At 38.3% G+C, this 14,058-nt stretch overlaps 1 protein-coding gene and 1 pseudogene across 1 annotated transcript; one reads left to right on the top strand and one right to left on the bottom strand.

Annotated features, from left to right (window-relative positions):
- The window catches only part of LOC137247293 (developmentally-regulated GTP-binding protein 2 pseudogene), a 217,602-nt pseudogene that overhangs the window by 183,666 nt on the left and 19,878 nt on the right, over positions 1 to 14,058 (top strand).
- On the bottom strand, positions 3,656 to 4,210 carry LOC137244216 (protein transport protein Sec24C-like). Its single transcript, XM_067772904.1, has 2 exons — positions 4,039 to 4,210; positions 3,656 to 3,978 (listed from the first exon to the last, which is right to left on the bottom strand). Exons 1-2 carry the CDS (start codon positions 4,182 to 4,184, stop codon positions 3,807 to 3,809), a joined length of 318 nt encoding a protein of 105 aa, XP_067629005.1. The 5' UTR covers positions 4,185 to 4,210; the 3' UTR covers positions 3,656 to 3,806.

The following is a 14,058-nucleotide window of genomic DNA, read 5'->3' as shown; positions in this document are numbered from 1 at the left end:
CCTGTTCCTTTTTTTTGTACTTTGTCCTTACTTTGGTGTAAGTTCCAATAAAAAATATATGTATATATATTGATCGTAGTTTAGCTCGTTGTTCAGTATAATGTTTTTGCTGTAATTCTTGTGAAATTTAAGCCATACATATAACTACGCTGTCGGTAAAATACCATATTTCTACATCAACCTAGTGCTTAGATAAATTAATCCTTTTTTTTATTTGCTTGTTGCTTAGGTCATAAGATTATTCAAGATTAAAAATGCCCTGCTTAAGATGAGAAAAAAAAATAATTATGGTTTGCTAACTTAATTGATTGGGGAGGGGGAGGATGATGTCAGGGTTAGTCAATAGGTTCATTGGGAGCAGACAGTAAGGGGACTCGCTGTAAGAGTTGAAAAGTAAGTCACATTTTGATTTTTTGTCATGAGCAAAAATGAAATACAATTTTTTTTATAACATGAAAATAGATCGAAAATTTATCGGAGCTGCACTGCGACCATTGGGCTATTGTGCCCTCATCAGATTGCGTCGCGTTCCAAGAGGATATGTTCCGCCGTCTCCACTGATCTATCACGAAATCGACATGAATACAAAACTATGATTTTTATTTAGTTGTACGGCGATAGAAACTAGGCTTTTTTTCTAAAATGCAAGAAACTTGAAGAAGAACGTAAGTTTTTAATGATTTGTGTGCTGCTTTGACGTTGAAGTTGCGTTGCTTGGATTGAAGCAATTAAAGCGCGTCAGATGTAGACACAACGCAAGTGCCCAAACGACGCAAAAGTCACCTTAAGGGTGGTTGCTTTACGTGTTATTTATTATTAATTAAAAATGTTGGATCTCGTAAAAAGTTAAACTTAGGCAAGATACACACGAGGCGTAGCTTCTTAGATGCTTACAAAATATGGCATGCAGCTAAGATCTCTCTACGCCTCAAGATTTCTTATGCTGTGCCTAATTCGCATCTATGAAGCTACGCCTCGTGTCCATATTCTGTTAGATTATATTTCAAAGAAAAATTTTTTAGTTTTAAACTTTGTTCATAATATTAATGTACATGTCTACTACTATGGCAGTCGCTTGCATAGTACTATTTCATTATTAAAAAAGAAATATTAAGTTCTGAAAAATGCAACCTTGTGACATGCATTCTCAAACACGGTAGCCACACCATGTTTTCTTTTGGGACCAAAATTCATCGAAAAAAGGACCAGACCTTAAAAAAAGTACCAAATTTTAGCTTTATTTTAGTGGTATACAAACAATTCTACAAGTTACTAGAGTGTCGTATTCGTTGTAAAAAGCCAACATTGTAGGATGTTTCCGTAGTTTCCTAAATAAAATTTTAATAAAAAAGACATTTGGCTTTAGTTCAAACTGCACAAACAAAAATAAAGTGTACATTTAGGTAATACATTTCCAAATTTCTAGGATAAGTCTATGTCTTTCACCACCAAACGTGAACTGTGAACCTAATTTTATTTGATTGCAATGAAATAAAATGTAAAGCGCAGTTAGGTTTTAGTAAGGAACGGTTGAAAAATTAGCGTTGTAGCAAACTCAGTAAATCGTAAATGAAACTAAGCAATTGTGTTAATGCTATTTTTATAGATGCTTACTTTTTCCCTAACAGTTTAAACTTCATACCAGAGCCTAGATTCAGTATGTGTGAGTTCTGAACTCAGACTAAAAATCAAGTGTCTTAAAAGTTTCAACTGTATAACTGAATACCGATCGAAATATCTAACCACTAAAATAAATATTTTTTCTGATAAGTCCGTTGTTTCATCAAAAATGTATGACAATGAGTTTGCCCGAACATTCAAAACTTCCCTTTTAATGCCTCGCCTAAATTATCTCCCAGGTGAATTGCTATTGTTCTGCTACATTTTATTGATAGAGCAATTTTCGGGGTAAGAATTCCATTGAAGTAAATTGAAAATTATTTGTGGATAATAGATTTGCGCAAAATTTTATTAGCGGTATTTTGAATTTTTGTTTCAGTGAAAAAGAAATAAAAGTACCAAAACCGTACCAAGGTGAGGAAGGCTTCAACGGCACTGTATGCATGTAAAAGAATGCAAAAGAAATGGCATATACGATCAGAAGGCACTCGAAGACGATGCCTCAAAACTAACAACCAAAAGCAATAATTATCATTTCACTAACACAAATTTTATAGTTTTTTTTTCGGGAGTTGGACACAATCTTTTCCTTATATTACTTAACAATTTAAGGGCTTCTTTCTGTATTGCGAACGATAGCTCAGACGAACGATTAGCCTCCAAACAATTTCGTCTAGCAATGGTATTCTCTATCATTTTTGTTCGGTCTTTACGTTTCTAACTTACAGGAAAGCAAAAGTAATTGTCAAGTGATAAGTTGACATCGTTTAACATAGTGCAAATACACTAGCGATTCGTCTCTGATCCGCAACGGAAGTTCGTTTCGTAATAGAGAATGAGGCCCTAAGATTAGACATTTTTTTTTTTCAATTTGTATTTTGACTTACCAGCAACAACAGAATCATGTTTTATTGTATGCCGCACAATCATTATAGCATCATGTAACGAAGCTCAGTTTCTTCCAAAAATTGTTCGGCACCGACACGTAAAATCAATGTACATGTTCCAACATTAACGCAACTTTTAAATAATTATTAACTATGAAAATAAAATCAATGTTAAACACACTATCAAACCTTGGAAAATGTTGAAACGTTCACCACCAACTTGACGTTCTTCAAAGTAATCACATTGACCCAAAACACTTGGATTAAGCTGTAGTCATAACAGCACCACCACAAGCTTTCATTGTACGTTTCAAATCTTCTTCTGGTACACTAACAGCACAGAACATATCACGATCTGCAAAATACTGTGTACCAACATCACCAATTGGTAGTTTAGATAACACAACCTTGGCGCCTTACTTAGCTAGTTTATTGTACAGAATACGCCATTCAGCATCAACAATTTTCTGATACTCTTGAACATTATCAACACGTACTTCAGCATTAATTAATTTTAATTTTTTTTTGTGCTTTGGGTCCATCAAAGGAAAGTACAGCGTCCACAACCATTTTAGAAAAGAAATGTTTTTGTTGATGAATATGTATGGGGGACATTGCTGTGGCAGCGCATTTTTCCAATAAAGCACTTGTTCGTTTGATTGGCGCTTCGACATGTACAGCCATGTCATATTTTGGTCATGCATAATTATAACGCTTTATGTATAGCTTTAATGATGATAAGTGAATGCACGCCTTCCTCAACATATGGTTTAACTTCACCTGCTTAAAGTACTACTGAAGTGGTGCCATCGCCGACCTGATAAGAGAAACATTTTTATTCTACCTCAGCATCTTGAGATTTGGCGATGTCGATTAGAGTTTTACGGCTGGATGCACAATATCCAATAGTTTCATAATGGTTGCACCATAATTTGAAATTGTGGCCTTACCACTGGAATCAACAATATGCTTGTCCATACTACGTGAACCCAATGTAGTGCGTACAGTGCCACAATTGAATGCGAGGCATTGATGTTGGATATGAGTTGAGGTTTTCTATGAGAGCTATCGGTACCCAAGCATTTTTTACACAAATACTCATGTACCCAATACAAGTTCAGGACGTTCATATTTATGGACACGCTGTCCGGTATGGCCCAAATGTTGGAAATATGCAGTTGGCACTGTTGAGAAAAAATATGGATCAATGAACACAAGTAAAAGTGAAAGATTTTTTTTACCATCTCTTGTTACTTTACACATTAGACATTGGAAACGACGACCAGCATCTACAAGTTGCTATTGAGCCTTGCAACGATTACATCTAATTGCACCCAATTCACCAAAATTTACAATGGGTGGCTCATATTCACCCTCAACCGTGCGTGCCATTGGTGAGACGGTAAGGGTAATGGACAAAGCTGTTGTTTTTAATAAATCAGCTGTTGCAGGTATGCAATACAAAGACGACCTGCAAAGAAGAAAGATCAATGTAATTGCCAAACAAAACATTAATTTCGATTATCGATACCTAACGTAACGTAGCGAGGAGTTACCCTGATCTTCTACCACATATTTTGTGGTCACCAATGGTGGTAATAAACCCTGTTCATTAGTAATAAAAGCACCACCAGCGCTATTTTGATTTTCAATGATAACGCTTATCGGACTTGGCATCTGATCGGGATCTAAACGGCGTTGGGCTTGATCATACTGTTGCTGCTGTTGATATTTACCAGTAACAGGTGCAGGTGGTTGCTAAAGAAAATAGCACAAAAATAATCATCAGCAAATTTGTAAATTATTAGTTGTATTAGCATACATTATAACCAGGACGTCCGGACGTGTCCGGGTATTGGGGGTTGCCCCGGCTTGGGTGGTTGACTGAGCATTGGCGTCTGTCCAGGTTGTGTTGCTAGCATCATAAAAGCCATCAATAACAAGTGCCAAGAATATATCCGCGGCATACCTGCCGACCAAAATGATTCAAGGGGTTGTGATTGCCAACCTCACCTACCCGTGGCGAATCCTGTTCCTAACAATTTGGTGTGAACAATTGGTGCCAGTTAACCCTCTGAAATAATCGGCACAATTGTACGCCATTGTGTTGGCATTAATTTGGCAAAATGCAGAAACTTTTCATCCTCCTCCCGTGACCAATCTGTCTTCTTTATGCTAAGATCAAGCCATTCGTACCAGCGTGCTTTACATTGCTTGGCAGATTTGCGGTGCAGCAGTGATGCAATACGTGACCACTGGTTTTTGCCATATTTCATTACAGCTGCTTTGAGGATTTCATCCTGAAAGTTATCAATTTAGTTAATAAACGGCCAAGAGTAACCAGTCGCGTCAAATGCTTACCTCAGTGTTTCTCCACACACCACCTTTTATCATAATTCGCGGCATGGTGCTATATAATTGTGAATTCTTTCGATGAGCACAAAAATCAAGTCAAAAGTTTTTGTCGAAATAAACAGCAAAAATCATTGCATATTAAAGACTTTGGGAAAGTTTTAGAATAGAACCCCCTAGTTCGGGGTAAAACTTGGTATCAAATGAAAGAGGGAGTTCTCCCGATCACAAATATATATATTTTAAAGTGCGCAAACTTATAATTTAAAAGTTATTTGTTGTTAAAGTTTGCAAATTTAGCAAATTTCTATAGCACTTTAAATTACAATTTACACATCTTTCAAAACCTTAATCCACATACATATCTATATAAATTGGCAACGATAAACTTAAATTGCATTTTTGTATATTTCACATTTCATTTTTGCATTGTTTTTACTTATTATAAATGTTTTTATTAAATCAATCGCGCGTTTGTAGCAACATGCACATATATATATATATATATATTTTATTAATGACATTGCAAAGCTGTGCTGCCACATATATATACGTATACACATATAAAATTTGTATAGAAATTTGCAAACTTTAACACCAAATAACTTTTAAATTATAAGTTTGCGCACTTTAAAATATATATATATGTGATCTGGAGAACTTCCTCTTAATTTTAAATCTTTCCGGAGATATTCCACTTAAAACTCTCAAAATTGAAAAAATTTTCCACCACCAAATGTTTTGCTGTCTCTGCTGAATTAGAAATGGCGGATTTTTTTGCACGCAAAAATTACGTATTTTGCTATCCCTATAAAAATAATAGGCGCGAGAGAGCACGATACATTGTGGGTAAGCTAAATTTGCCAACATGCTATTTCATTTGGAGAATTTTTCATTCCAAATCGTCACCCCTGTCAAAAATTCGTGTGGCTGTGTGCGTTTTTGGTCACACAATTTTTGCAGGGCAGTTGGCTCATACACCCTGCAAAAACGCTCCACGCCATCTGGCTAGTCATTTTACCATCATTGTGCGGTCACGCCCCTTGTTAAATTTTAGTCACGTTTGATCAGGCGTCGGTAACTTGTTTACACTTTTTTCCCATTTCGTACCTATTTATGTGATTGTACGTTCCGTTACCACTTATAGGATGTGAGCATAGCACTGTTCTGCTCACACACGTCACAATGCGCGTCAAATGGCGGTCAAATTTTCGGTAATTTCACTCTACATTTTCGAGTCATTTGACAATCAATTATACTGTGGTTTTACCATTTATATAACCGCCATATAACTTGAATTTTACCTGCCGATTTATTTTACCTGGAGCAGCCACATGAATAAAATACCAACCAAAAAAATTGAATTTTCAATATTTTTTTTTTAATATAATAACCAAACATAACATATAATATAAACATTTATTTAAAGCATGTCATAAGATTTAGTCATTTTTTCCCAAATAAAAAATAAAGAATATATGAGGCCCCTAAATGCAAAACCAGATATTTCAAAATTTTAAATTATTTAAATTCCGACAATATTGCCTAGCCAACATTCTAAAAACCCTTATTGAAAATTCATAGTGTTGAAGACATGATCGAGTTTTCGGACTAAGTCCGCCCCCTCCGTCTGGCAACACCCGGCCAGTGCGGCCAAGCGCAGGCAGTGCAGCTCAGCTGTGGCTTGCCAACCACCACCGCGCTCACTCTCAATTTTTTAGTTTACTTAAAACTATCCACACCCACGCATCGATCGTGTCCGCATCGCAACGCCCGCTCTTTTAGCGCCCGTTTTAACTTACCGCCGTCGCGCAGTTTTATATATATTTAGTTATATTCATTCAATTTATAACTTTGTTTATATTTTAAAAAATTTTGTAATTGTGAGTGAGTTATAAATATATCTACAAATACTTAAATAAAGTGCCTAGTGCATTAGAATTATACATGGTCCTTTCGCGGCCAAAGTACACCAGCGACCAAAAATTTAATTAAAAATTTAAAACAAACACAAATTTGTACATAAAAACGAAAAAAAAACGCGATCGGAAATAAAAACACAAAGTATGAACAAGTGTTACAAACAAAAATTATTTAAAATAAATTAAACAAAACATTCGTACATATATGTGCATGCAAAAATAACATTAAGGTGTGTGAAGAAAAGAAAAATTTTTAGAAATCAAAAAATTTAATCAAAAATTACGGAAAAAAAGAAAATATAATTTTTTGAAAAAAAAGAAGAAAAAAATTTTGAGAAAAAGAACTAAAATTCATTTGAAGGAAAAGTTAGCGTAACAAAAAAAAAAAAGAATTTGTTGAAAGAACCAATTGAAAGAAATCTGTTTTTCAAAAAAAAGTTTTGTAAAACGAAGTGGGTGAAGGTGAAAAGTAAAAGAAAAGTTTAAAGAAAATAAAAATTTATTGAAAAAAATACATACATACATATCTTGAATGTTATTGTGTTAACATTAAAAATTAAACAACGTTTTTCAAAAAAAAATTTTTGAGAAAAGAGGAAAAAATAGATTTGAAAAAAAAAATTGAAAACAATAATTTTATAATTTTAATAAAACAAAACACATACATATATTAAAAACAAAATCACCATTACAACAAAGACGAAGAACAACATAAACATTACAACATCAGCAAAGAGGTCCAATACAAACAACTCACAAGTAACACATATAAAAACCAAAAATGTCAGAGTGAGTACGGTACATATATATACATACATATATATCCCTCCTATCTTAGAATCCAGACTCCTTCATTATAAACTTACCCAATATATACCCCCAAATATATTCCCACCGTCTAAAGTACGGAACTAAATTCTATAAATTCCAGAATTTTATACCCTCGGCTCTAAATATCCGGACCCTGGGTATATAACCCACATCATAAAGCCTAAACGGCAAAAATTTCATTTGCCTACCCACTGGTACAAAAAAGTACAGTCCCTTCAAAAAACACACATAAATTTTTAAACAAATAAATTTGAATTCCCGTATCAACGGAAAATCCACTGCCCGGTTCTATATACCCAAAAATAAAAATATATACGTATATATGTAATATATGTATATACCCACTTAGTTCGGTAATATCACCCGAGCTACATATTTTTCCGGCGTGAAATTCACCGCTCCCCAATTTACCCTTATATACATATATTACATATTTTACAGAAAACCCATAGCAACAAACTTTGCCAACATTTTGTCACTTTTCCTAAAGTGTATTTTACCGGTGCACCCAAGATCAATTTTGCATACAAACCTACAATTATATGCACCCATAATACCCACACGCACTTGTATATCTTTTTGCATAAGCCAAAAACCCACCCTCAACAAAGTAATTGCATGAGCATATGTAACAACATAATAGAAGGAATCAACAAAGAAGATCATCGGTTACATATTTTGCATACATTTACTTTGTCAATACAGATCAAGTACATTGGCATTTGCAACCTAAAGGTATTGTTGGTACACCACAGTTTACCGGCAAATATATTTTACCCATATATATATATATATATACATACATATATACCCATATTACTTGTACTCAGAAGCACTGAGACAAGTACATATAACAAAAAACCCAGCATACATTAGGCGGGTTTCAAAAAAAACCCCAGTGAACACCCATATACATATACCCACATACTTGTACTCAGAAGCGCTGAGACAAGCCCATATTAAAAACCAAGCGTACATTAGGCTGATTTCAAAAAAAAAAATTTTTTTTTGCCCTTTTGACAAAATTTTTTTTCGATTCTCACAGCTTAATAAAAGCTCCCCTTTTAATAAACCAAACTGTTTTATAATGCCGAAATCGTCGGACGAAACCCAAAAATTGACCACTGCAGATAAATGCCTGCAGAAATTCATATATGACGGTAACCAAGTAGAGGTTTATTGCTCAAGATGGTCACCCTCCCAAGCTACCGATTTATCAGAGGGTATGCTTAAGGTCAAATTAGAAGACCTAGATAAAATATGGGCAAAGGTGCTAGAGTCCCATCGAGATGTAAGTTTCTCTGATAATTATACAGATGTCAGCGGCTCGGTTGAGCAAAAATTTGCTAAATGCATGGAAACGTACCAAACATGCAAATCAGAAATTTTAGAAGCCTTACAGCTTTTTAATACTGCTAGCACCAACCAACAACAAATACCCGCCCACCCAATGAACAATTCAAACGCAAACGGTTTTTATTTAAAAGTACCACCATGTGACACCGAAGTCTTCCATGGTGGATAGGAAGACTGGCCATCCTTTAGAGATATGTTCACGGCAGTCTATAAAAACCACCCTAAATTATCACCCGCTCAAAAATTATACCACCTACGCCTGAAAACTAAAGGGCAAGCAGGACTTATTGTAAAACAATACCCACTGAGCGATGATAATTTCGAGCTTGCCTGGGAAGCACTTAGATCGAGGTACGAAAATAAAAGGATACTCGTCGACAACCAACTAAAGACGCTGTTCAACCTACCCACAATATTCACAGAAAACGGAGAACAAATCCAGAAGATGCAAACAACAATCAACAATTGCATGTCAACTTTAAACACCCAAAGAATCCCGACAACGGACTGGGACCCGATCCTCGTTTATCTGCGCTCATCAAAGCTGCCAAGTGAAAGCCTTTCACTATGGGAACAATCCCTCAGCTCCCGGAAAGAGCTGCCCCTTTGGGAGGGCATAAATAAATGCCTCACCAGCAGATACGAGGTAGTAGAAAGACTAAGTACCTACAGACCAGGCAAGACGAATCCCCAATTTTCGAGTTTTACACCACGAATGGTGAATCAAAACTCGACCCAACCCAATAATAATAAAACCCATGCATATCACACCGAGTTCAATAAAACGGCTTCGTGTAGATTGTCCAACCAATACCACGCAGTCAAATCTTGCGTCAGGTTTAGGAATTTATCGGTATCAGACCGAATCAAATTTGTGAGAGAAAATAGTTACTGCGAAAACTGTTTATCAACGTCACACCCCAAGAACGAATGTAAAAGTAGTTTCACGTGCGTTTATTGCCAAAAACGTCATCATTCACTACTGCATTTGCAGCCAAACGCTAACAATCACAACCAAACCCCAGAGCTCAAAATGCCCAAGCCGGCACCCCTAGGAGAACGGACGACGAGCGAGCCTCACCATCGAAAGCCGCCGCAAGAGCCACCTCCTCCCAACAGTCTCAGGACAAAAACCCGGTTTCTACACTCTTTTCGAGTAATCATGGAACCACCCTACTACCCACAGCAATAGTATCAGTATACTTTGCTGGCGAATTTCATAAAATTCGTACCCTAATAGACCAAGGTTCACAAAAAACTTTTGTATCATCCCGTATACAAAAGGTTCTTGGTCTACCCACAAAAGAGTCTCTCCACCAGATATCTGAAATGGGTGGAACGGTTGTAAAGAATGCTAATAAAGTCTGCCAGATAACATTCTGTTCGGCAGACTTAACATTTGGGTAGACGCACAAGCAATAATTTTGCCAAAACTAATTAAGTTCTTGCCCACACTGAGAGTTTCAAGCATCGATCTCGAAGAACTGTCCCTTTTACCGTTAGCCGATCCACAGTATTCGATACCATCGAAAATCGATGTGGTAATCAGCAGCGATATCACCCCGCAAATCCTCACCGAAGGGCTCCTACGAAATGTGAGTGGAACATTACTTGCCCAAACCACAATATTCGGATGGATATTAAGCGGCCCTGTAGCTGAAAAGGTATCAACCTTCAGCACTCATGTCACGGAATGCACCGATGACCCCATCAATCAACTTTTGAGACAATTTTGGGAACAGGAAGAAGTTCACCAAACTCAACACCGATCAGCTGAGGACGAATACTGTGAAGCACTCTACAGGAAAACCACAGTTCGCGAAGAAGATGGACGCTACAGAGTTAAACTGCCATTCAAATCGGAATTTCCAGCAAATCTGGCACTCGGTCATTCACGACCCGCAGCACAATAGCAGTATATCAGCATCGAACGAACCCTCGAAAGAAAACCCGAATTAAGAGACAAATATTTTGAAGTCCTTAATGAATATTTAACCATGGATCACATGGAACCCGCCTCCCAACAAGAGATAATTAGAGATGGTAAATATCTATCATTCTATCTACCCCATCATGCTGTCATAAAACCCGACAGCAAAACCACAAAAGTGCGAGTCGTCTTCAACGCATCAAAAATGTCGCATTCTGGCAACTCGTTGAACGACGTGCTTCATACAGGCCCCGTTCTACAAAATGACTTAATGCTCGTCATACTTAAATGGCGAATTTATAAGTTTGTTTTTAACGGCGATATTGAGAAAATTTATCGCCAAATACTCATCCATGAAGAAGATAAAGATTTTCATCGAATCGTTTTTCGAAAACACCCAACTCTGCCGATAGAAGATTTTCGACTAAAAACAGTTACCTTTGGTGTAAATTGCGCGCCATATTTGGCGACTCGAACCCTACACCAACTCGCCCACGACTGTCAAGACGAATATCCGCTCGCTAAAAATATTTTATTGAATGAAACTTATGTTGACGATATTTTGTCCGGCGGTCATAATGTACAGTCCCCTTTGAACTCTATGACTCAAGTTATCGAAGCCTTAAAATCGGCAGGGTTCCCTTTGAGGAAGATGTCGGCAAATCACCCTGAAATTTTAAAACCGGTTCCCGGCCCTGATTTGCTAGACGTCGACTTCCTTAAATTCCATGATTCGAGCTCCACAAAAACCCTTGGAATTCAGTGGAACGCACTAAGCGACACCTTCACCTACACGTATGATCCACCATCAGCAGAAAACACGACTACAAAACGGCAGATTTTATCAGCAGTTGCAAAACTGTTTGATCCCGCAGGATGGCTTTCGCCAATAATGATTCTTGCAAAAATGTTGCTGCAACAACTCTGCATGGAAGGAACGGATTGGGACGAAGACGTGAAGCCCGGAGCTCTCCAAAAATGGACCTCAATTTATGAAAATTTACCTCACATCAGAGACATTAAAATCCCCAGGTGGGTACAGTATTCCCCCGATAAACTAATCCAGCTGCATGGATTCTCAGATGCTTCAGAAAAAGCATTTTGTGCCTGTATATATTTACGAGTACAAACCCATGAAAATAGTTTTTCATCCCATTTGCTAGCTGCTAAAAGTAAAGTAGCACCCCTCCAAACCGTGAGTCTTCCACGGTTGGAACTCTGTGGAGCAGTTTTCCTCTCCAAGTTAGTGAAACAGCTGCGAAGTGAGCTGAATCTACCCTCACACGAACTCATTCTCTGGTGCGATTCTGACATCGTACTGGCCTGGTTAGAAAAACCAGCCCATACCTGGAAAACGTATGTCGCCAACAGAACCTCTGAAATTCTTAAGAACGTCGACAACGCCACTTGGAGGCACGTTTCCAGTAAGGATAACCCAGCGGATTTGGGCACTCGAGGCTGCAATCCTCAGGATTTAGTCCAGTGTCCATTATGGTGGGAAGGACCTAATTGGCTTGTCAATCCAGCAACTTCATGGCCAAAGGATATATCTCACCACCCAACTCCCCCCGAACAACGACATGTGGAAGTATTCCACACCCTGCAGGAAGAAAATATAGACATACTCGACCGTTTTTCGTCATTTTCTCGAGCCCTTAGGGTCGTGGCCTATATGTTGCGGTTTATCCGAAAGGCAAGAAAACTAGAAGTTCCAGCCACGCTCAACCTCACCCATGTCGAAGTGAATGATGCCAAAATCAAAATCATCAATCAAACTCAACGAAATTATTACGTAGATACGATAGAGCTGCTTCAAACGTCAGGACCCTTACCCAAAAAGAACACCCTTCTGACATTAAACCCCATGCTCGATGACTCAGGAATCATGCGAGTTTCTGGAAGATTAGCATATGCCACTTATAGCTTTAATCAGCGGCACCCATACCCGATAACTCTCGATTTTGTTCTCTTCTGTTGGACTTCCTCCATTCGAACCTGCTGCACGCCGACAAACAGCTGATGATCCGAATGGTACAGCAACAGTACTACATTCCACGTTTGAAGCAAAAGGTCAAAAAGCTCATCTTCCACTGCAAAACCTGCACTACAAACAGCAGATGAAAACGCCGATAATGGCACCCTTGCCACCCGCGAGGTCATCATTTTCTGTACCCTTCCATACAACAGGAGTCGACTTTGCTGGACCATTTTTGGTAAAAACTTCTTCCCTCCGCCGAGCTTCGTATGTGAAATTTTATGTTTGTGTGTTCGTCTGTTTTTCCACAAAGGCTGTTCATTTAGAAGTGTGCTCTGATCTCACCACGAATGCCTTCAACGCAGCCTTTGCCCGATTCACTGGCCGCCGTGGCCTACCCCACCAGATATATTCTGACAACGGAAAGACGTTCGTCGGCGCACAACGCGGATTACAAAGAGAATTCACCACATTCCTCAAGGAAGTCGCTACAGACGTCGCCGAAAAGTATGCAACTCACGGATTCTCATGGAAATTCATCCCACCATACGCTCCCCACATGGGTGGTCTATGGGAAGCGGCCGTGAAAAGCTTCAAGATACACTTTACGAAAGTAGCAGGAAACCAGAAGTTCTCCTTCGAAGAGCTTACTACCCTCTTAGTACGCATAGAGGCGGTCCTCAACTCCCAACCGCTCTCCCCTATGTCCGAAGATCCAATGGATCCCCTGGTCCTAACCCCAGGGCATTTCCTACGTGGCGCGCCGCTCTTGTCGTTACCGGAGCCAACTGCAGAGCATCTCACCTTGGTCAACAAATGGCAGAAACTGAAAGTGCTTCACCACCAATTCAGCACACGATGGAAGAGCGAGTATCTCAAGGAGCTGCATAAGCGGTACAAATGGAAATGCCCTCAACGCAATATTCAAGTTGGAGATTTAGTCGTGGTAAAGGATGATTTACTACCCCCGAACGAATGGCGTTTGGGACGGGTAATCCCTTTACACCCTGGATCGGGTAACCATGTTCGAGTTTTAGAACTCAAAACCCAAAACGGACTAATAACCCGAAATATTGCCAAACTGTGCGTGCTACCAACTGCCTAGTAATGCCAACCCTACCTGTGGTACCCTCTGTTTCATGCCCCTAGCAATCTGAAAAAGATATATAAGCTACCCTCACCCGT

The sequence above is a fragment of the Eurosta solidaginis genome, chromosome 3 (genome assembly GCF_040869045.1).
Source record: "Eurosta solidaginis isolate ZX-2024a chromosome 3, ASM4086904v1, whole genome shotgun sequence".
Taxonomy (NCBI): domain Eukaryota; kingdom Metazoa; phylum Arthropoda; class Insecta; order Diptera; family Tephritidae; genus Eurosta; species Eurosta solidaginis.
This window is presented reverse-complemented; position numbering and strand designations above follow the sequence as displayed.

Coding starts and splice junctions, on each gene's coding strand:
- LOC137244216 (XM_067772904.1), bottom strand. CDS start 4,184: ATGCCAAGTCCGATAAGCGTTATCATTGAAAATCAAAATAGCGCTGGT. Junction 3,979..4,038: donor TCCTCGCTACGTTACGTTAG/GTATCGATAATC, acceptor TCTTCTTTGCAG/GTCGTCTTTGTATTGCATAC.